The sequence below is a fragment of the Cariama cristata genome, unplaced genomic scaffold (assembly GCF_000690535.1).
Source record: "Cariama cristata isolate BGI_N322 unplaced genomic scaffold, ASM69053v1 scaffold34287, whole genome shotgun sequence".
Lineage (NCBI taxonomy): Eukaryota > Metazoa > Chordata > Aves > Cariamiformes > Cariamidae > Cariama > Cariama cristata.
Genome location: NW_009626580.1, coordinates 7686 through 28418, shown reverse-complemented (window position 1 = coordinate 28418; position 20733 = coordinate 7686). Strand labels below are relative to the sequence as shown.

Genomic DNA, 20733 nt, shown 5'->3' with positions numbered 1-20733 from the left:
GCAATAACCTGCTTTGCGCAGGCATAGTGTTAAATTCCAGCTTTGGTCACTGGGCTGAGCTGCTGTGGGGTGTTACCGCAGTCAGAGTAACGTCCTGGGTAACATCTTGTGGTAAAACTAACGGTAGCGGAGAGTGCGTCTGCAGTTCCTTGTTCTAGTTACCTGGATCACAAGCTTTGTTTTGTTCCTTGGGTAAAAGCCTGACGACATTAATAATCAACCTTAGCCTTTATGAAAGATTTCAGAACATGTTCTGTACCTGCTGGCTGTCTCTGATCTACCTGTTGTTGGTGTGAGAGCATTCTCACCGTTCTTTTCCAGCTTTCATCTGGCTCTTTACTGGTTGTCAAGTTACGCTGCTGTCAAAAACGAAGGTGTAATGCTCTGTACCCATTATATGATCAAAGTTTAAGTCTTAATTGCAAGACTGTTGTTTCAGGATTGAATAACTGCTCTGCTGTTTGTTTACTCATCAGCTTTCCCATGTCCACTTATACCCAATGCACCATGTGATGTTTGCCGCTGCCAACCTTGTATATAATAAGATAAGTGGTAATGTGATTCTTATCTTTTCCTTTCTAGAAGGAGCGGTACTGAGTTATCGTCTGAACACATCTAGGTGGTGCTTTAAGAAAACGGACAAATAGCTGCTGGGATGTTTCTCCGATTACTGTCAGATGTCCGGTGGCGGGCAGCTAACCCAAAATGGAGAAGAATGACCTGCTCCCAGCGAAGTACATCAAGTACAGCAGAACCTCACCCGGTTTCCTTGCCAGCACAGGCACAGGTTGTCATCTGTGGTGGTGGAATCATGGGCACCTCCGTGGCATATCACCTTTCCAAGATGGGTTGGAAGGATATAGTCTTACTTGAGCAGGGCAGGTAAGGATTTCTGGTAACAGAACCAAAGAAACAGGACTTCCACGCATAGCAGCGTCTGCTGTAATGTGTTATTTCTACCTCTTCACCTGGACCAATGGAATAAGCTAATACTGAACACTAGTGACGACCCTTACTACTTCTTCCCAAGCGCAGGGCAGACCTGCAAGGTGAGGGGTATCCCTTGTGTGACTGTGGTGGGTTAGCCTTGGTTAAGAGCCAAATTCCCACACAGCCGCTCCCTTTCCCTGCTCAGTGAGACAGCGAGAAAGTAGGCTGAGAAAGCTCCTGGATCAAGATAAAAGCGTAGAGATTGCTTACCATTTACTGCTGTGGGCAAAACAGACTTTATTTAGGGAGAATTAATGTTAAATAATTAAAGGATTACTTTGTCTCATGCTAGTTAAAATAGATTGAGGTAGTGAGAAACAAAACCCAAACGTTAAAACTCCACCTTTCTTTTCCCATGCTTAACTTCACTCCTGCACTCCAGGGTCTTCTACCCCTGACTCGGCCCCAAGAAGCACAGGGGGTGAATGGTGGGGGTATAATCAGTACGGGGCTCCAGTGTGGGTCCTCCATGGGCTGCAGTTCCCGTCAGGAGAACTTTGCCCTGGCATGGGTTTTCCATGGGCCACAGTTCATTCAGGAGATACCCATCTGCTGTGGCGTAATTGCAGGTAATCATGTAAAACACGATGCAGCTGGCAAAGATGGACCATTTTAACAACTAAAAATCTGCGTAAATTATCCCAGCCGCTGTTGACCATCTTTAGAAGCAGGATGCAAGACATTAGTAAAGTATTACACCCTTAGCAAAGCTCAAAAGAGATTGTGGGAGATGTGGGGGTTACAAGCAGACGTCGCTAAAACATCACCCTGTAAACTGGTTAAAGGCTGAGATTATCCGCTGTCTGTTGCAGGATTTAGTGCCTATCTGTAAAACAGCTGAGGCTGTTACAGTTTGGCTGAATACAAGTCTCTGTGAGCCCCTTGGCGAGTTGGATCTGCGGTCTGCAGCAGAGTACGTAGATCCTGTTGAAAGCTGACTGTGCAGCCCTTACCTGTTGTTTAGATTTCTGTTCCAGAGGTAGAGTCATGTTGTTTTCATTAAGGAGTTTGAGGACGTTGTGTGTGATGCAGTGCTGAGACTTAGGGGTTTCAGGAGGTGTTCATTGCAGCAGCTTCTAACACCCTAAATAGGTGCCGGACTGAGAATGTTTCAGGAGGTGTTCATTGCAGCAGCTTCTGACACCCTAAATAGGTGCCGAACTGAGAATATTTACTGTCTAGCTTAGAACTTCCCGCCTGATGCTGCTATCAAGAATAATTAGCTGTGATTCCTTGACTTTGCATGGCCAGGAAGCGGGTAGTATCAGGGTCTTTATAGTTGCAAAGAGCGGAAATTGGGTAGACTCATCTGAGACCTTGTGAGCAGAGCCCTTGCGAGTGAAATTCGGTGCTAGGCTTCATTTGTAAGGGAATGTAATCGTCACTAGCCTGGAGCGGGGTATGAATGTCCCCTTACAGATCTTCCTTGAGTTAGACGCCGTACAAGCTCAGTCTGTATGTGTGCTCAAGGAAAATGAAGAACATTGCATTAACAGAAACATCTTATGTGAAGCATGGCATGGTGAGACCATCCTTCAGCTGTTCCTGTTGTCACTGAGTAGGGATGTAACAAAAAGAATACCTTACTCAACTGATTCTTAGGTTGAATTTCTGGGAGAATATGGAGACACTAGGCCAAAAGCAGTCTTGTCAAAGGCTTGCATAGACAAGTGGAAAAATGCAAGATTGCTTTAGCAGCAGGAAAGATGACTTGGAAGTATTGTGGAAGCAGATTGTGAGGGAGATGCTTAAATCTAACTGTCTTTTCTTCCCCTGTCTACGCTGTGTGGAGTTTTTAATAGGTTTCTATCTCTACAGCAGCCCTTCACCAAACAGCTAGATGGACAGTGGTTTAAGGGCAGTTTAAAAAGGGACAAGAAATATGTGTGCATACCTGTGGCAGTAAGAGGGACTTATTCTTACTGTAAACTGCAAAGACTCAAATCCAAGCTGATTTTCATTTGAGGGAAATCCTGCTTTGGAGAAAGAAAGAATCGGGTAGGCAGGTCGACTTAAGCATAAGGTAATTTTTTTTTCAATGTGCTTTCTTTGAAAAATTTTGGTGATTAGGACTAGTTAAATTATTTTGGAATACAGTGCATTTTCAAAAGTGAGGTAAAGGAAAAACATTCTTCCAACTTACAGCTTTTGGTCTGACAGGTTTGGGGGAGATTGCTGTCTGGTTTGTGTTGTCAGCAGAGCTGCTGGAGCAGCCTGATGGGGAGTGCTTATCTCTCCGCCGGTCAGCCAGATGAGGTCTTCTTTGCAACTTCTTCTGCAGGTTGGCTGCTGGTACCACTCGCTTCTGTGCTGGCATCGTGAGCACAGCCAGGCACCTGTCCATAGAGCTGAAGATGGCAGACTATTCAAACAAGCTCTACCAGCAGCTGGAGCAAGAGACGGGAGTGAAAACAGGTACTGAAAGTATAATCAGTATTATAAATATATGCTGAATATAATTGAGTAATCTTTGGGAAACTGAATCAAAGTATTGACACTGAAATATGTATGTAATTTTACAGTGTCTTAAGAATTGGTGGTTCCTGTTCAAAAATGATACATTTGGACCGAATCAGATGCAAAGGGATGTTACTAATGTAATCAGAGGAATGGGAAGAAGGGTATCAGATGGGCAAACCGAAGGGAGACTACCTGCAAACTGGGACGATTTTTATGTTGGCTGTAACTTGGGCAAATGTAGGTGAATTTTCACAAGGACGCTAAAAAGTATATTGCGGTGACTGGAGCAAGTGGCCCATTTTCTGCACCGATTCACTTCTTGAGAAGGTGGTTAACAGAAGCACTAAAGCATAGGCAAAGCAAGGTATCTCACTCTTGTCTCACCCTGGAATTAACGAGAAAATGTTGTGTTGAAATCCTCCCTCTCCCTCCAGTATGCTCAGGCGTGTACCTGATAGGAAGAACTTGGTCACTGAAAGTTTGCTGCTGACAAGGGCTTGTGATATGTGTCAGACGCAACAGAGCTTAATAACTGTGCCTGTGATGAAGATTAATGTTAATCTATTCCAGGTGGTGGGGTTACAAAATGTTTGGGATTAGTTGAAGTTTTATTCTTCTGAGTAGTTATTAGATCACTTTTTTGCCAGTAACCTCTCTCTCTTTTAATAGGTACTATGTGTGAAGTTTAATTTTCTTTTTATAAACATGAGTAAATGTAGTAGAGCTAGAACACAAGTCAAAATTAAATTGCTTTTTTGAAAAGTTGACTAATGCAGTTTTTAATTACTAGCTGATTAAGTGTTTAAAGTTATTTCAGTATCTGGTGTTTCCAGACTCCTGAGTAGTGGAAGCAGCAGGTCTGCAATTCTATTAAAGCAATGGGTCTGAGATTAAAAGGAATTCAAGATCCTGTCCAAATCTGACTTGACTTTGGTCATTGTCATAGGGTATGTGAAGACAGGCTCTATTTCGCTGGCTCAGACTCAGGATCGACTGATCTCTCTGAAACGCATTGCTTCATCACTGAAGTACGTATAAGCAGGACATACAACTGATCTTAAGTTTGCACCAGCTCTCCTGCAAGACTTAATGATGGCATTTTCCTTATGTTCTGTGGCAGTGTAATGGGGATACCTTGTGAAATTATCACCCCAAAGCAAGTGGCACAGCTCCACCCACTGATCAACATCCATGACCTTGTGGGGGCCATGTATGTGCCAGAAGATGCACTCGTGTCATCTGCCAATGTGAGTCTGGCTCTGGCAACCGCTGCCTCATGGAATGGTATGAGGTTTTTTTATCTATAGAGTGCTCTCCTGCATGCTAGTTATCTTCTTTCTGTAAAAGAAAATTATGTTCTGCATCTCTTTTGGTATTCTAACTGAACACTGAAGACCAAAACTTGGTTATTTCTAGAAGGTTCAGATTCTCTAAAATCTATTTTTTCCTGAAAAAACAGCCTGACTTTTTTTTAACATGATGGATCTTTACAGATACATCAAGTGACAGTTTGTTGTCCTTACTGGTTATGTATTTCTCTGAATAAGCACACACTCTTCTATCGTGACAGCAATCCTTTGTAGGACCTGACTCAAAATTACACATCAAAGAGTGTTAATTACCTGCAAATGAAAAGGTGTGACTGAGTCCTTGTGGAATATTTCACTGGGTGCATATGCTTTGGAAATGGGTTTGGAAATGTAGTAATAAATGCTGTTTGCCAAGCACTTTGGCAAATTTGGAGTGATCTAAAAGTGGGAGAAAGGTTAGATATGATAACAGAGAGGAAGCTCATCAAGGATGAAAGTTCATCAGTTTGGAAGAAGCTACATGGGAAGGTACCTCTCTTAGTTTCTTTTAGTCCAGCTTTTTATGCATAGTGTTATTTTTTCACAAAATGATGGATTTCCCATAAAAGAACCAGTGTTGCCATCTGAAACTACAGACTTTTTTGCATAAAGGAATTGTATTGGAAAGAAATCCATAGTTGAGACTTTTTTTTTCATGCTGTTGATACTAGAGCGTATTTATCACTCAGTTTGTCACATGGGAAAAAGTACTGTAGCTCTTCGCAGTCTCAGCGTTTAAATTATGTACAAAATGTATGCATGACATTTTGTAAGTAACAGAGTTTCACTTAAGAATTACTTGGTCAAGAATAGAAATTTTGTCTTAAACTCAACCTAAATGCTTATTTTCTCTTTAAGGGTTTAATGTTAGCAGCCTGACACATTAGAAAGAAGCCTTATGGTATACTGACTTTCTTATGCCCTCTTCAGGTGTCCAGATTCATGAGCGGACAAGTGTCAGTCATGTCTCAGTCCACAAGGGTCATGTGACTGGAGTCGAGACCGACAGAGGACAGATTCAATGCCAGTACTTCGTCAACTGTGCTGGCCAGGTTGAATTATTAAAATTTTTCTATGGTTAAGAACACGTGCACTTTCCTCAGGTTTTCTTTGGTTTTTTGGGGTTTTTTTTTCCTCCTATTCTCCTCTTTTTTTAAATTTGTAGTTTGTGTTTTGGCTTGGTTTACTGGAGTGGATCAAAGTCGTGTTATTCAGCTTCTTAGCCTGGCAGGGGTGTGAAGCAGGAGAGCAGTGCTTGCTGTTTGCTTGGCACCAAAAGCTGGATGTTAACCTGCTGAGGAGCACCCTGCAGCTTCTTGGTACAGCTCTGCCCATAGTCTCTCTTCTAGGGGTTGCACCTTTCTGACAGTTGCTGTTTCTCAACTAGCAGCTGGCTGTCTTGTTAGTATGGGGTTGTAGCAGTACAGGCACCTAAATCTAGACTATTCTGCTTCTAGAGGCTGAGCCTAGTGTTGACTTTGGTGTACAGATCTTGTTTTGCTTTTGTATTGGAAGTTGATACTTCTTAGTCTTGAATCAAGGCCCTGCTTTTCTAGATCTTGTGTGAGGAACAGGAAAACAAACAGTCTTTATCCTGAACAGTTCAGATTCTAAGAAAAGAAAAAAAAACTGTGTCTGTTTAAGGCTTAGAGGGCTGAACCAAATCTTACTTGGTCTTTTATGAAAGCAAACTCGCAGAGATGACCTGTGCTTTTGTCCTGCCTTTTTTATTGGAGTTAGTGTTCTTCTTTTGCATTCTAACCTGCACTTTTTTTATTTCAGTGGGCCTATGAGTTGGGCCACTCTGGGGAGGAACCAGTCAATATCCCACTCCATGCCTGCGAACACTTCTACCTCCTGACACATCCTTTGAAGGAACCTCTGGCAAGCAACTTACCAAGTAAGGATTCTTTGGCTCTACCTCACTTTTCTCAGTGAATTATATCTGGCTTTCCAAGGTGACGCATAGTTTATGAATAAAAGGCCAACTAAGGGTTATCAGTTCTCAGCTCATGTGGGATTGTGAAGTACATTGTAGCTGAATTGCTCTGAATATCCTCTCTCAGTGGTAGAAAGAATCTCTTTCCTTACTCTTGGGAAAGCTTTTGCTGCAGAAATTGATTTTCAGAGTTTGTCAACTTAGCAGGAGAATGACCTTGACTCTAGCTTGACTGGTAGGTGTGTCTGAGACTTGGATTGTTGCATCTGTGGGCTGGTCAGGGTGCTCGTCTTGGCACTATGTTTTCCTTGCAGGCTGCTGTCCCCAAATGGCCCATCTATTCCTTTCCTCCAACTGAAGCTAAGGCTTTAACAATGGCATTTACATGTCTATGAGCTGTAGGGGCAACCAAACACTTGAGGTAATTGCTCCTCCCTCATCTTCTGGCTTTTGGATCTCTTATAGAAAAGCCCTTCTGCTTGAAAACTGTGGTTGGGAAGTAGAAAGCTTTGCTTATTTACTCTCATTCCTTAGCAAGAGTTTCTGCTTCTAGTGAGTAATGTATATATTCCAGGGAATTCAGCTCTCTGACCAGAGTCCCCGAGTGCTTCGCTTTTACTTGGCTGAGTAATTAAAAAAAACCCAACATATATATATTTTCACAGCTTTTCTCTATATGGAAAACAATTGCTATGGAATATGTCAGGTGGAGTATTATAAATGCTTCAAGTTGACACTACCACTGGAAGAAGCAATCCAGACCTGCCTGCTTGTCCTCACCCCAGTGCTACCCACCCTCTTTGGGCTGGTGGCCTGTAGCAAACTGGATCAGTGACGCATCCCCATTAAAATTAATATAGGAAGAGAAAGAAGGGGAGGGCAAGACATCTCTTGGTGGAAGGTCTGGTCTTGGGTGCGAACTAAGCCAAGATAACAGTTTATCGATGCCACAAGGGATCTGACTCCCTCTTGTGTCCTTCCACTCCTGGTAACACTGTCCTGCTGTCTTGAGTGCTCTTCAGATTCTATTTGGTCTACTGTGCTACCCAAAAGTTAGCATGCATGGTTGTGATGGGAGTTAACGCTGGTTTAGGAATCTAAGCTGACCCACCAAGGTGTCACGTGAGAACCAGAGAATGGTGTGAAAGTGTGGGGTTGGGGGACTGAGGCTGTCACTTCTCGTGTCAGGAGGCCACTAGCTTGGCCCAGCCTGTCACCAGACCCCCTCGTTGGTGTTTGTGGAACAACAGCCTGAGACCACTATCCCTTCTCTCAATTCCCTTCCCACCTCTTTTCTTTCCTCTGCAGCTATTGTAGACCCAGATGGCAGGATCTACATACGCAACTGGCAAGGTGGCATCCTCTCGGGAGGCTTTGAGAAAAATCCCAAACCTCTCTTCACAGAGGGACGGAATCAGCTGGAAATTCAGAACCTTCAAGAAGACTGGGATCATTTTGGTATGTGAGGGAAGAAAGATTCCCACAGCAATGAAACGTGTGGCTTCAGCAGAAGGCAGAGTTGGCAGCAATGCAGGCTGTTGTTGACCAGCTAGCATGTGTCTGCCTTTACCTGAAAGGTGTGGGGAAGGTGAACGTTCTCTCAAATTAATTCATCTCTTCATTTGTCAGTCATTTGCATAAAACTCCTTTACCACGGACTACGTCAGTATCTGTATGGTGTTTAAAAAACACCCGCTAACCCTCAGCATATATTAATTTCCTCTAGTTCAGTGAGGTACTACATAAACTTTGCAGCACTCTTCTTCCGTTTGATCTTTGACTGTCAGTGCCACATGTTGCTCCTCTTGTGACGCTGTAGATCAACATGACCTGCCATGTAGCCGTGGTATGTTGTTTCTGCAGCTCTCTTCAGCAGCGACTGCCAAGTCCATTTCCAATGGTGGCGGTTGCTTTGTGGACAGAACTTGGTATTGTTGCTTCCCAGACTTCTTCCCACTATTGACAGTGGTGGTTTATTCTTTTCCAAATGTTCTGTTTTTCTCTTCCCATTTTATTTGATTCTATTTTATATTCTGTATGTACTTTTATATGGAGAACTCTTTCTGTAGGAAAGAACATATCATGGTCTGTGAGTCCCCCCCCTTTTTTTTTTCTCCTTCTTTTATGTTTGGTAAGTTTGTGTGTGCCCTCTCATCTTCAAATTTGCCCTTTTTTCAGGGATCCAGTTTTCCGTTGTGTCAGAGCTCTTTGCATCCCTTGTGAACATGCATGCCTCTGTGTGTGACCCTAGGCACAGATGGATTTTCACTGATTTCTTTCTGCAGTGCTGGTATGTTCCTCCAGCTACTCCCCAGGTTAAACTGATTAATTTTACTTTCATTTCTGTGAGATACCATATTGATGCCATAAAAGTTTAAGCTCCATGGGGTAGATCCAGGATGGGGTGCAGTTTTGTGCCGGCATATGCTAAAGGTTTTTAGATCTATAGATGCCTACAGACTTGCTTGACTCACTAATGAGTTGCTCAAGCTCTGCACCCAGTTCCTTTTTCGTTTTCTAGGTACTGCTGAAATGAAAAGGCACTGCTTGCTGGCACCCACAAATTGCCCAAGTTTCAGAAGCCAACTGCGTGCGATGTTCCAGCATTACCCTTTTATCAGTTCAAACATCCTGAACAGTTGAGCAGAGTCAGGGCTTACTCAGCCAATATTTGATCCTTTTCTAAGGCTGCAGTTCCTGTGGTTTGAGCTCTTGCGTTACTGCTTTGATCTCTTTTGTTGGAACACCTTTTGATTTTAAAATAGCCTATACAGTTGCTTAAATGTTGGGCTGGATATGAGAACAAATCTAACACTGATCCCTCTTTTTATCAACAAGAAAAAAACCATCTGTAACTGCACGCTCTCACTCTGGAATTCTAGTGCATGAGAGAGGGAAGGGAAAGAACAGGTCAGAAAGACCGTTTCTGTTTGTAACTTCTTAGGTAATGTGAGATCTGATTGTTTTACCCCTTATGTGTAAAGCTGAGGAGTGTTATTAGTGCTGAATCTTGAGGGCTTTTATCTGAAGTACTATGCAGAGGTAACTTCTGGGCAAGAAAACCAAAGTAGGTAGCTTAGCCCTTTATTAACGCTCTGAAATGTCAGACTGCAGAGAATTGCCGAAGGACCTTTCCAGCGTGACTGGGCAGCGAAGCGGCAAGGAAATTCAGTGACCATAAATGTGAAGTGACGCAAGTGCGTGGGAGTGTGTGGGGATGGTCTTATTTTCACTAAACAAAATGATGAGCTTTGAACTTACCTTAGGGTTGTATTAGTTCTGTGAAGACATCAGCTCGGTAGTAGTCAAAGCAAAATCAGGAGTTATTCAGAAAGGAGCAGCAAACACAATCATTATGCGACACTAAATCCTTGGTTTGCCAGATACTAGTTGTGGTTCTAGGCTTCCTATCTCCAGAGGGTATCGTATGACTAGAGAAGCCCTGGTGAAAGAGCAGCAAGAGGCTGATCAAAGCTTGGAACAGTTTCCAAGTGAGGAATGACCGAGTGGGCTGGGAAAAAGAGATGACAGAAAGGAAATTAGCAGAGGTCTGTGAAATCTTGAATGAGTTGGACAGGATAGATGAGGATCTCCTGTTCACTGTCTCTTCTGTTATGTCAACTGGGCATCAAAAAAAGTTAATTGAATGTGAATTTCAAAACAAAAGGAGGTGTGTGATTCCTCATACAAAAAATACTAAACATGTGGAACGCCTTGTCAGTGTCTGTAGGATGTTTTCATGAGTTTGGGGAAGACTGGTCAAGTACTTAGAAGAGAGATCGATTTAGGGGTTACTAAAGGGGGAAAACGTATCAGGTTTTTAGGAAATCCTTGGAGCTGATGGTAAGTGGATGCTGGCAGAGTGTGTGGAACAAACATCATACAGATTTGCCTGTTCTTATTCATCGCTAGGTATCTATTTGATGTCTATTCCTATTGTTTTCCCTAACAAAACTGAACACACTCTTGCATGGTTGAAAACAATACTGGGCTTTTGGTTTGGATTAGTATGGCTGCTTTTATGCTATGCTGCGTGATCCTTCTCGAGTAGTTTGATTCCAGCAGGTAAATGGTTTATCCTGCAACTGTATTGAAACATGGAAGCATTTCCATCTGTTCAGATAACAGTGTGCCTCTGTTGTGCTGTCCAGTTTGAAGGTGAAGTAGCTGAAATGCATCGAGACTGAAGACTGTGACTTTTTGTCTTTTTTTGTTCGTCTTGGGTCGTAGAGCCACTTCTGAGTGCCCTTCTGCGCAGGATGCCGGATTTGGAGGCTCTGCAGATCATGCAGTTAGTGAATTGCCCCGAGTCCTTCACGCCAGATATGCGGTGCATCATGGGAGAGTCACCCACCGTGCGGGGCTACTTTGTTCTGGCTGGCATGAACTCAGCTGGTATCTCATATGGTGGGGGAGCAGGCAAGTAAGTGCTTTATCACTGTTACGTGTGTAAGTAAGGTTTTAACCAAGAAAAGAAACTGCTTAGGTGATCCTTCTGTGTAGAATGTTCTGGTCAGTATTTGTTACCTCCTCTCTGACAAAGACTCCTCTTTCGTTTCCAACTTGAGTGAAGGAGAGGAGCAGTTGCCATGTTCTGATTGTGTTCTCCTTTGTGTATTCCAAATCTGTGTTGGACTCTCCTCCTGTCCTGCACACCTCTCCTCAGGCGTCACGTCTCGGTGATGAGCAGCCTGCTGGGGATCAAATAAGCTTCCTTAAAGCTAACTGGTCGATTTTTTTATCTACTGGGAAGAGATAAAAGCTTAGCAAAGCATATATTCCCTTGTCTTCTGTACTCTGTGATCCCCTTTAATTTATTATTTGATTGAAGTCCTTAGATCGTTCAAGTTGACACAGCAGTTAATTTCTCTGAAAGCAGAGTGAATCTGATGCAGATGAAGCACCGCATATGTGATGCCAGTGCTGCCAGTAAAGACTGTCCTCTGCCAGTGAGCTAGGGATGGAACCATTTCCCAGTAAAATCAAGTTCCTGTGTTAATGCAAATACTTTGACAGGCAGATAAGTGTGATCCCAGCAGCAAAGTTGCTTGCAGAATGATCATCGCTCCCTCTGATTGCCATTTGCTTTTGGCAACCCAGCATCCCTTCTGCCATACAGCCTTCTTAACAAGCTGCTCATTTTTCGTGGCAGGTGTTAGTATCTGCATTTGTCTCCACTAGTTTCTGTCCGTTGCCTAATAATTTAACTCACCAGGGAAGCAACTCAGAATTTATTTTTTTCTCCTTTGTCATATAAAATATAGAGAATCTTTGTGGTGAGGTTCTCTAAGAATCGAAGTAACTTCTGAGGGTAAAAGCACTATGTCGATTTGTTGCCACAGCCTCAAGATCAGCAGCTTAGCTTGCTAGTGTAACTTTTAATGATCAGTCTCAAACCCCTTTGTTTTTCTGTTTACTGACTGTGAACAGATCCTTCTGCTCTGCTTTGGTCTGAGCTGCCTTTGTCCTTTAGCTCTGGAGCATGCCTTCCTCCTTCACTGCTAGAAGTATAGCTAAACATAACTTGGCTGGCACCTCGTGCTGAAATGAATGCTGTCACTGATGATTTGTGGCTGAGCCTACACCAGGTACTGAAAAATGACAATGCAATCAGCCTCCTAACTCCAACCTAAATGTACTTGGCACCTCCTTTTGTGGCGTAGCCCGAGGACTTGACAGTGTCAGCCAGGCTCTGGCTTCATTTACCACGTGTCCTTAACTTCCTGCTGCCCTGTATGTTTCATCCTAATGGGAAATGAATAATTTGGAAATCTGGTGGATGGGTTTTATAAAGGGAAACCTTACAGATTTGGCTGGTATTTAGAATGCCACGTTAGTTGTCTTCTCTCTCCCTACTACAAGAAATTTTCATGTCCAAATTGCCTTGCTCTGACTTCAAAGCTTCTTTCCCTTAAGACATTGGCTAATATCTCAGTCTTTCTTGACTTCTTCCATCAGGTACCTGGCAGAGTGGATGGTAGATGGGTATCCATCAGAAAATGTCTGGCCTCTGGATTTGAAACGTTTTGGCACCCTTCAGAGCAGTCGCACTTTCCTCCGTCACCGTGTGATGGAAGTAATGCGTAAGTGAGGTCTCTGCATTCAGTGTTGGCCAGGATGGCCAGGATTTTCCGCTTTGCTCTTTGCTGCACTGTCTCTCCTCTGTCATCACTCCAAGAACCATTTTCCTTCTTCCTGGCCTCCTTTGTGGCAGTACAACCTCTTCCCAGGAGAAGGAAAAGGATGGGGTTTTTTTTTGTATTAGCAATGTTCTTATTAACTTTTCTTAAACAAATGCTGTTGGTACTGTGCTCTGTCCTATTTCTGTGCTTTGCCTCTGGTATGGGAAAATTTGTAGGACTCCAGGCTAATAAAACAATACCAAGGTCTTAACTGGGAATATTAAGCCATCTCAAACATTATTATTCTATGCACATCATTACAGTGTGGAAATACCTTTACTTCCACCTTAACAGCATGTGTTCCAGTTATCTTGCATCATTCAGGAAGTCTTTGTAGACATATTCTGCTTTCTCCTGTCAAAGTTTGCAATAAATACTTTGCAGAATAGATTTGAGATGTCATTGTTCCTGTCTGAAGCCATACTTAGTTTCCTCCTATTGTTTGATTGTCTGGCCTGAGATAATGTGGACAACTTCTTTTCAAGTTTCAAATATAATATGAAGTACTCCACAAGTTGCAGAACAGGAACAATTATTTTGAATACCAAGTCTAAACTAAAAACGTGTTTGGGTGCTATATCCAGGAAATAAAAACCTTATACTTTCACCATGCTCCCAGAAAAATCACTTTATACTCTTAGCATTATTCTGCAGTTATTTTCCAATACAAATCTTGATTCTGATAGCTACAGAATCACTCTAGTTTTTACGAGACAAGTACTATGTTCAGTTTCTGCAGTATTATCTTCCTATTCTAATCTCTTCTTCCCTCTGCCCACTCTTTCAGGAGTACCACTACCAGATAATGCCAATAAAATCATTACATCATTAGCTATGAGGCAAAACCAATAGAAGTATTCAGTAAGAAATATTTGGCTCATCTTCAGTTTTAAGCAGTTTATGACCTATGTAGAAATTCAACATCTATAAAGAAGTTATTCGAGCATCCTTGAGTTATTACTCCCCACTGGTAACCAGGGAGGATGCTGAACATTTATTAAGGTAACTTGTTTTCTAAATAAAAATATTCTGTATTGGCTGAAAAGGTAGAGGAGCCATTTGGAAAAGCTTCAATAATTAGAAAAGACTGAACTACCAATATTTAAGAAGGTGAATTAGATGATCCTTTTAGCTGTGGGCTGCCTACCCCAGCATTAGTATTGTCAAAATGGTAAGTGTCTGATGTAGTGTGCTGTCGGGGAAGAATCATGCATAATTAATGCTAGTCAACATGACTTCATGAAAAACAGAGAGTTTTTGTTATCTTGGCAGTATTGTCATGAGACCACAAGTAACTATAAATATAAGCATTCGGTGGAAATACTGTCACTCTGTTTTGATCTGTCTATAGCTATTCAAAAACAGATTTGTCAATTTTCAAAAGCAGAAAAGGAAGGTCAGAACTGTTTTGAGGGAATTTTGTTAATGGTTCAGATATTGGGAAGTATTGATAATCTGGAAGAAAATTTTAGATAATCGCTTTGCCTAATAATGGATCTTTCTGACCCTTGCAGCCCTCATGTGTGATCTGAAAGTTCCCCGTTGGGACTTCCAGACTGGCAGGCAGCTGCGTACGTCGCCATTGTACGACCGTCTAGATGCACAGGGAGCTAGGTGGATGGAGAAGCACGGATTTGAGAGAGTCAAGTATTTTGTCCCACCTGGGAAAGGTGAGATCATATTTTCCTCTGCCTAGTGCATCCGTGTTGGTCTATGCAAGATCATCCAGTTTATGAATTGTCCCTTTGATTCTTCTTTACATTAGATCTGCTGGATTTGGATCAGAGCAAAACCTTTTACAAACCAGACTGGTTTGATATTGTGGGTTCCGAAGTCAAGTGCTGTAAGGAAGCAGTTTGTGTCATTGATATGTCATCTTTTACCAAGTTTGAAATAAGTGTGAGTACCTAGGAAGCGACAAAACATCAGCCTGGTAAAGGTCGCCTTTAGTTTATTAAGACTGCTTTCACAAAAATCTCTGTGTTCTATTGAGGGTAGATAGAGGAAGTCAAGCTGTATGACCAAATCCAGGTCATACCACAATATTTAGCATAGATTGCTTTTTGTCTGTCAAAGGCCCAGTTTATAGAAATACCAGCTTAGTCTATAAATAGCATTTGACCTCCAGCACTGTGTCACCATTGTATCTTATTACGCTCGAGACATCAGTGTCACTATCATTACAAATTGAAAGAATTTGGGCCAGGACGTTGATGCGATCTTCAACTGCCCCAGTGGATTTGTATTGCTGAGACAGCTTGCCTGACTTTCTCTCCCTTTTAATTCATGTAGTCCACAGGAGACCAGGCCCTGGAGAGTCTGCAGTATCTCTTCTCAAATGACCTGGATGTTCCAGTTGGGCATGTTGTGCATACAGGCATGCTTAATGAGAAAGGAGGTTATGAGAATGACTGCAGCATTGCACGATTGAGCAAACGCAGGTAGGTGCGTAGACAGCATCTTTATCCATCACCCTTTGGGTGTTAAGAGCCTTTAAGAACCTCTTAATGGAGATCATAAAGCTATTTCCCCTCTGTAAAGAAAAAAGAAAAGTCTTGGTTCTCCATTTCCCTAATTCAGTAACACAAATGAGAGGGAGCTCCTGCATTTAGCAATATTGGGGAAAATACGCCTTTTTCTGGGACTACAGATGAACATACATTTCTACAAAATGTTAGGCTTTCAGATGTTTAATTTTTCAATTAAAAGACAAATTGTTTTCAGCAGTGGTTAGAGTTTATGAATTTAGGTAATCATTTAAAGTGCAAACCAAACTGTTCCTCATTGGTTCCTGGCCAGTCCCCTCATTGGAATTCCATGCTGAAAATACTACTTTTTGATGATTTCAACTTTTGTTGCGGTATCTGTACTCTAATTCTCAGCTCTGCGGTCTCTCATGGTTCTTTTTTTTGTGCGCTCTGGTGCAAACTAATGTGATCACAGGATCTTATCCTTAGACTCAACAGTTTGGGTTCTCTTTGGCATTTAATAAAAAAGCTTTCTCATTTTTCAAAATTTCACATGCATGTCCTAGCTGAATGTTGGTTTTATTTCTCTGGACCATTTTCTATGTGTGCTTTCATTGTATTGGTGTGAAAGCATTCTCCTTTGCTGCTCTTTTGGTTAGAAACAGCTTTTCTTTCTCTTCCTCTTCTGTCTGCATTCATGTATTGCATTCATGCATTGTCCTTCTCTGTGCGAAACAGTAGCTTTTCTCCTTGCCTAGTTGTTTCTGCAGATGTTATCTCTGTCAGTAATGTACTTTAACTCCCAGTTTGGATGAAAGAGACTTACACAACAAGTAGCTCATTTTCACACATCAAGTGGATTTCTGGTTTTGGAAACCGTTAATAATAACCGCCATTGTGTTTGAAAAGACTTTTGCTGAAACAAGAAATTGCTGTGTGAACCAAGGGCTCTTCTGACTGTCAGAATGGACAGAATCACTGGTTGTGAAGAGCTGCGAATACCTTCTGCAAAATGACTGTGACTTTTGAGATACCCGGGGAACTTTCTGTAGAACTGTCTGTGTTCCCCTTCTAGTCACTTCTTGTCACCAGACTACTGCTAACTCAGGAAGGCTGAGCTTTCTTGTCGTGACAGATGTGATGGCATTGATCCAGACACTTTAGCTGTGGTTTTCGCAAACCAGCTTGTTTTGGTCTCCCGTTAGCTTGGAAGCTGCTGAATGGCTCCAGTAGTTCGTGGACAAAGAATGAACTGAATTGTCTTGTGGCTGTCCGTTCATTGTTTCTTGGTTTCAATTTGTCTGTTCCAGCTTCTTCATGATTTCCCCTACTGACCAACAAGTCCATTGCTGGGCCTGGCTGAAGAACCGCTTGCCCGATGACAGCAACCTGACCATGGAAGATGTGACCTGGAAGTACACGGGTAAGAAATCACTGCAAACAGACCTCCTTATACAGCCTGAAATCACAAGTGGTGTCTTGTGCTGCATGCCAATTCATTGTTTAAAGTGTCTAGAGTGGTGACTGGGTCTCCTTTCCAAACAGTTGGATGAAAACAGCACTTCAGAGACTTCCTTCTAGCAAGCCATGAGCTGGAAAACAGCTTTCCTTTCCTGTGAACTGTCAGGAGAGAGAGTTTAATGACTCTTTCCTCTGTTCTTAAATGTAAACGTACCTCTTAGTTCAGCAAATGCTAGGACTTTAGAAATTGGGGCATGTGCATATGCAGGTTAGATGTAGGGCAAGACTTCTGTAGTCTCACCCTAATACTGTCATCTTCCCCCTTCAGCTCTCAATCTCATCGGCCCCCGTGCAGTGGATGTCTTGTCAGAGTTGTCATATGCCCCGATAACTCCAGAACACTTTCCCTCTCTCTTTTGCAAGGTGAGTGGAGTGACTGTGCTTCCTTCCTCCTCACCCTGCTACGTTTTTTGAAGCATATGTGGAAGGAGGGGAAAAATTCTTTTGAGTAGTTGGAGGGGAATTTAGATTTACATACAGATTTACTGCAGTCACTGAGCTGGGTTGGAAATGAACTCGCTAGGCTCACTTCAACTACTCTTCGGGTTCTGCTTGCTAAATATATAGGTGAATACGCATTTGTTTTCAATATTCCACTCACTGTAGGCTTGGCACCGTCTGATATCTTGGCATATTTCATATAATCAGTTATGAAGCTGTCAGTCAGAGGGGCAGCTGGGATCGGTGACTCGGGAGTCATTGTCTCCTGTCATGTTAAAAGGCTGAGCAGGTAGCTGCTATTCAACTTCTGTCTTGTATCTAGAATACAAGCCTGTGTCCTGACCTACTTCCAAGGCTTGTTGCCAAATGTCACGAAGTGGTTAAGAAGTCTGGATAATGTGACAGCTATTTGAATTTTTAAATTTAAATTCTTTGCAAGTATGTGTCGGTAGTGAACTGCAGTGAGGAAGGGGAGGGAGGGCTGGCCAGTGTGGTTTGCGTTACGCATTGCGCTCCTCCTGGATCTCTGTGCTGTGTTCCAGTTTGGGTGATTTCACCCCCTCTGATTCCGCAGGAGATGAGCGTGGGCTATGCTAATGGCATCCGTGTGATGAGTATCACTCACACAGGAGAACCTGGATTCATGCTTTATATCCCCATAGAGGTAAGAGTACACTGTAGCCTTAGCTAATTAAAACAGTTGCTGGCATGCATAATCAGAAACACTTTCCAAGGTGGCTCAGGGTAATGAAATGTCTGGTTTGTACCATGGGAAAGCTGCCTGCCGACACCGGGGGAGTTTCCCTGCTTTGTATTGCATTCCAGTTGGGCAGACCTCTTGTGCTTCAGCGGCAGGGCTCAATAACATCCATGGTGGTGCCACAAGCTGTTGATCTCTCCTGGTATTTTTCCGCAGCTCTGTGTTTCACCCTTCCTTTGCAGTATGCCCTTCACGTGTACAACGAGGTGATGAACATGGGACAGAAGTACGGGATTCGGAATGCTGGTTATTACGCGCTCCGCAGCCTGCGCGTTGAGAAGTTCTTTGCGTTCTGGGGCCAGGATCTGGATGCTTTTACCACTCCTATGGAGTGTGGACGCGAGTTCCAGGTCAAGCTGGAAAAGGTACACCACCCTGGGTGGGAGAGCAGTACTGAATGGTATTGGGTTTTTTGATGGAACTGTGTGCAGTGCGTAAATGTAACTTACATTCTTGTACTTCAAAAAAGTGCTAGAAACATCAAAAGTATTCTGTCTTCCTTCCTGGGCAGTATTGCAGGGATCTCTGTAGTGTCCTGTGTTGCTCCTGGGTACAATGCTAGGTGTAGTGGAGGGTCCTGTTTACCTTACAGGTGGGTGTTTCTCCCAGCTCTTTTCCCAGATGAAGCAAAAGCCAGTGTGTGCACCAAGTGGCATTTGATGAAGTTAAATATCAGGATAGGTGCCAAGAGGAGGTGTGCGTTATTTTCACTAAAACAGAGGAGTTCCCTATTTTTATTAAAACATAGAACAGCATAGAGTTGTATCCTGCTTGTTATGGTGGCAGGTGCCATCTCTGTCCCTTGCTTGTCTTCTTTCTCACATCTTTGCATGAGCCAAAACAAATGCTTGTATCAAATAATTTAGCGAAGGGAATATAGTGATTAAGGACACAAATTTTGTATGTTGTTACAGTTTCCCTCTGGTTTATAAAACGTGATAGACTTCCGGAACCAGAAAAATGGCGAGAACTAGAATGGTGACATGGTTTTCACTACAGTGAAAATTAGAATGGATGTTTTTAAAGCCCACTTCAGAAATGCTTTTGTGTCTTTTAACATCTGGAACAACAAACATGACAGGAAGGCTTCTGTCTGAGCTGGGCTTCTTGCGTATAGAAGCAGCCTGTCTTGACAGGGCATGAGTTCCGAGCACAAATTCACCTTGTGTCAGTAAGCTTATCTGCTAGAACTCAGCAGCTGCTACCATTCGTGTTCCTTTCATCAGCTGATGCTTCCTTTTCTCCACAGGGAACGCAGTTTGTTGGCCAGGAAGCGCTGTTGGAACAGAAGCAGAACGGTGTGTACAAGCGCTTTACCATGTTCATTCTTGAGGACCATGACACAGATATGGACCTCTGGCCCTGGTGGGGGGAGCCCATTTTCCGCAACGGCCGCTACGTGGGCAAAACCACCAGCAGCGCCTACAGCTACACTCTGGAGCGCCACGTCTGCCTCGGCTTTGTGCAGCACTTTGACGAGAAAACAGGAGAAGAGCTGGTGGTGACAACTGACTTCATCAACCAGGGCGAGTATGAGATCGACATTGCTGGGCAGCGTTTCCAGGCCAAAGCCAAGCTCTACCCCTTCAGCTCCCTCTTCACGCACCGTCGCCGCAAGGATGAGGTGGAACTGAGTGGCTACCAGAGGGAGTAGTGCTGACTTAGGCCTGACTCGCTCCTTTTCCCAAGCTGGAGTCTTCTCCCACCATCTTCCAGTCCTTTCTCCTCACCCCATATATTTCTTTCTTTTCCTTTCTTGTCTTGCAACTTTTAAACTTTTTCCAGTGTGTTACATTTTGTATATTTTAAAACTTTAATTTTCAAGCTTTCTCAGCCCTGTCTGTCTCCCTCCTTTAACCCTTTGCTTGCCAGGCTCCCCTGTACCCCAGTGGATGAAGCACAGTGCTGAGCAGGCATCCAGAAGAAGCCCGTACAGGAGTGAACCCCACCAGAGGCCCTAGCCTTATGGTGATGGGAAGGGTTCAGGTGAACCCCTGAAGGACTACACCCTTCCTCTCTCCTCTCCAACCTAAGACATGGGACAGCAGGTATTTGCTGCCTTGTCGTTCAGATCAACGCTGTGACTTCACCCTGCTCTCTGCATATCACGTTGTAGAGGGTTCGATGTGTCAATGCACACAGCAATAGAACGATCAGCTACCTCACTGGCACGAGACATAGCGTTGTGTGAGCAGCAGCCAAGAGACGGGTTTTGGTACAGTCCAGCCTGTCACTGCCCCCTCTTTGTCCACCCTTTTTTTTTTTTTTCTTTTTTCCCTTGATAGGGAGTCAAGTAGATTTAATCATCAGATCATTGAGATGACAGTAGCGCTGGTAAGTTTGTTGTTGTTGGGACTGGGTTTTTTGCATGGCGTCACTCAAGCTGAATGGCCTTCTATAAACATAATTGAAGATCAACAGGTGCATTTCACTTCTGTAAAGGAATGGGATTTGTTGGGGGTTTTTTATTAGCAAAAATACTGATTTCTAACTACAGATATTAATGTTTAGTGTTAATAGCAGTGTTGAAATGCTGCTTCCGTTTCTGCTGCACAGTGTACAATCTCTTTGGTGATTTTCTTTCAATTCCTCTTGTTCGTGTGATTTGGTCAAGCTCGTCTGG

At 43.1% G+C, this 20733-nt stretch overlaps 1 protein-coding gene across 1 annotated transcript; it reads left to right on the top strand.

Moving 5' to 3' along the window:
- Positions 1–655: 655 nt before the first annotated feature.
- On the top strand, positions 656–20019 carry PDPR (pyruvate dehydrogenase phosphatase regulatory subunit). Its single transcript, XM_009704095.1, has 17 exons — positions 656–882; positions 3272–3405; positions 4397–4478; positions 4571–4734; positions 5730–5851; positions 6582–6699; positions 8047–8196; positions 10969–11161; positions 12697–12821; positions 14435–14590; positions 14686–14819; positions 15213–15361; positions 16699–16811; positions 17178–17272; positions 17925–18014; positions 18293–18475; positions 19360–20019. Exons 1-17 carry the CDS (start codon positions 656–658, stop codon positions 19762–19764), a joined length of 2640 nt encoding a protein of 879 aa, XP_009702397.1. The 3' UTR covers positions 19765–20019.
- Positions 20020–20733: the final 714 nt, after the last annotated feature.

Coding starts and splice junctions, on each gene's coding strand:
- PDPR (XM_009704095.1), top strand. CDS start 656: ATGTTTCTCCGATTACTGTCAGATGTCCGGTGGCGGGCAGCTAACCCA. Junction 12,822..14,434: donor CCGTGTGATGGAAGTAATGC/GTAAGTGAGGTC, acceptor TGACCCTTGCAG/CCCTCATGTGTGATCTGAAA. Junction 16,812..17,177: donor TGTGACCTGGAAGTACACGG/GTAAGAAATCAC, acceptor TTCCCCCTTCAG/CTCTCAATCTCATCGGCCCC.